The 981-nt window shown below is 55.7% G+C and overlaps 1 protein-coding gene across 1 annotated transcript in view; it reads right to left on the reverse strand.

The window, feature by feature from the left end:
• The window catches only part of FBXO41 (F-box protein 41), a gene marked incomplete at its 5' end in the record, with an annotated part of 7,701 nt that extends 7,033 nt beyond the window's left edge, over nucleotides 1–668 (reverse strand). Inside the window, 2 exon segments of the mRNA XM_009870160.1 lie at nucleotides 10–168; nucleotides 589–668. Of these exon segments, the coding sequence (XP_009868462.1) occupies nucleotides 10–168; nucleotides 589–668 (239 nt within the window).
• Between the last annotated feature and the right edge of the window lie 313 nt (nucleotides 669–981).

A 981-nucleotide genomic window follows, 5' to 3' on the forward strand; every position in this document is an offset into this window, starting at 1 on the left:
GGGCTGTGCCATGTTGGGATGGCTTGTCGGCGCAGCCCTGAGCCCCGGGCACCGTCCCGTGCCGGGTAGGGATGCCCATCGGCAGTGTCATCGGTGGGACACGGCTCTGCGCTGTCGCTGTCGTAGCAGCCCGAGCTCTGCGACACGGCTTTCACCCGGCTTGAAGCCCTGGGGGACAGGGATGCCCAACCTCAGGGCTCATCCCCTTCCCGGCAGCCTCTCGCCCGCCAAAAAAGATCATAGAATCGTAGAATCACAGAATGTATTAAAGGTCATCTAAACCAACCTCCCCACAGTGAGCAGGGACATCTCTAAGTAGATCAGGTTGCTCAGAACCCCATCAAGCCTGATCTTGAATGCCTCCAGGGAAGAAGCCTCCACCACCTCTCTGGGTAACCAGTTCCAGTGTTTCACCACTTCCCCTGTAAAGAACTTTTTTCTAACATCTAATCCAAATCTACCCTGCTCTAGTTTAAAACCATTGCCTCTCATCCTATTGCGTCTTGTCATGACATGCCCTTGTGAAATCCTTCCCCAACTTTCCAGCATGAGCTTGCTGTTAAAATCCCACAGGAAAATGGGACTCACCCGGTGCTGGAGGAGGAGCGCTGGTTGGACACACCGTAAGGACCATGCACGGCCACCACTGGCCCTGGGTGCCGGTCTCTCTGTGGGGAGATGAGAAGAGCCAACATGGTGAAACTCAAAAATGTGGGTGTGAGAGAGCCCCCCCTAACAACCCACCTGGAGCCAGCTGTGTTTTTATGTGGGGCCATATCCGAGTGGGATGCAAAAAAGCATCTCCAGCACCACCCCGGTGCCTTGCCCACACTCGCCGTGGAAACACAACCCCACCAAGAAGCAACTTCTTTTTGAGATCCTCCCACCCAGGAGAAGCCATTTCCACATGGGAACGAGCCTGGAGCCCCTACAGCTCCCTGCTCAACCCTTTGCAGCCATCGGAGAAGCCACACGGATGAG

The sequence above is a fragment of the Apaloderma vittatum genome, unplaced genomic scaffold (genome assembly GCF_000703405.1).
Source record: "Apaloderma vittatum isolate BGI_N311 unplaced genomic scaffold, ASM70340v1 scaffold29755, whole genome shotgun sequence".
Taxonomy (NCBI): Eukaryota; Metazoa; Chordata; class Aves; order Trogoniformes; family Trogonidae; genus Apaloderma; species Apaloderma vittatum.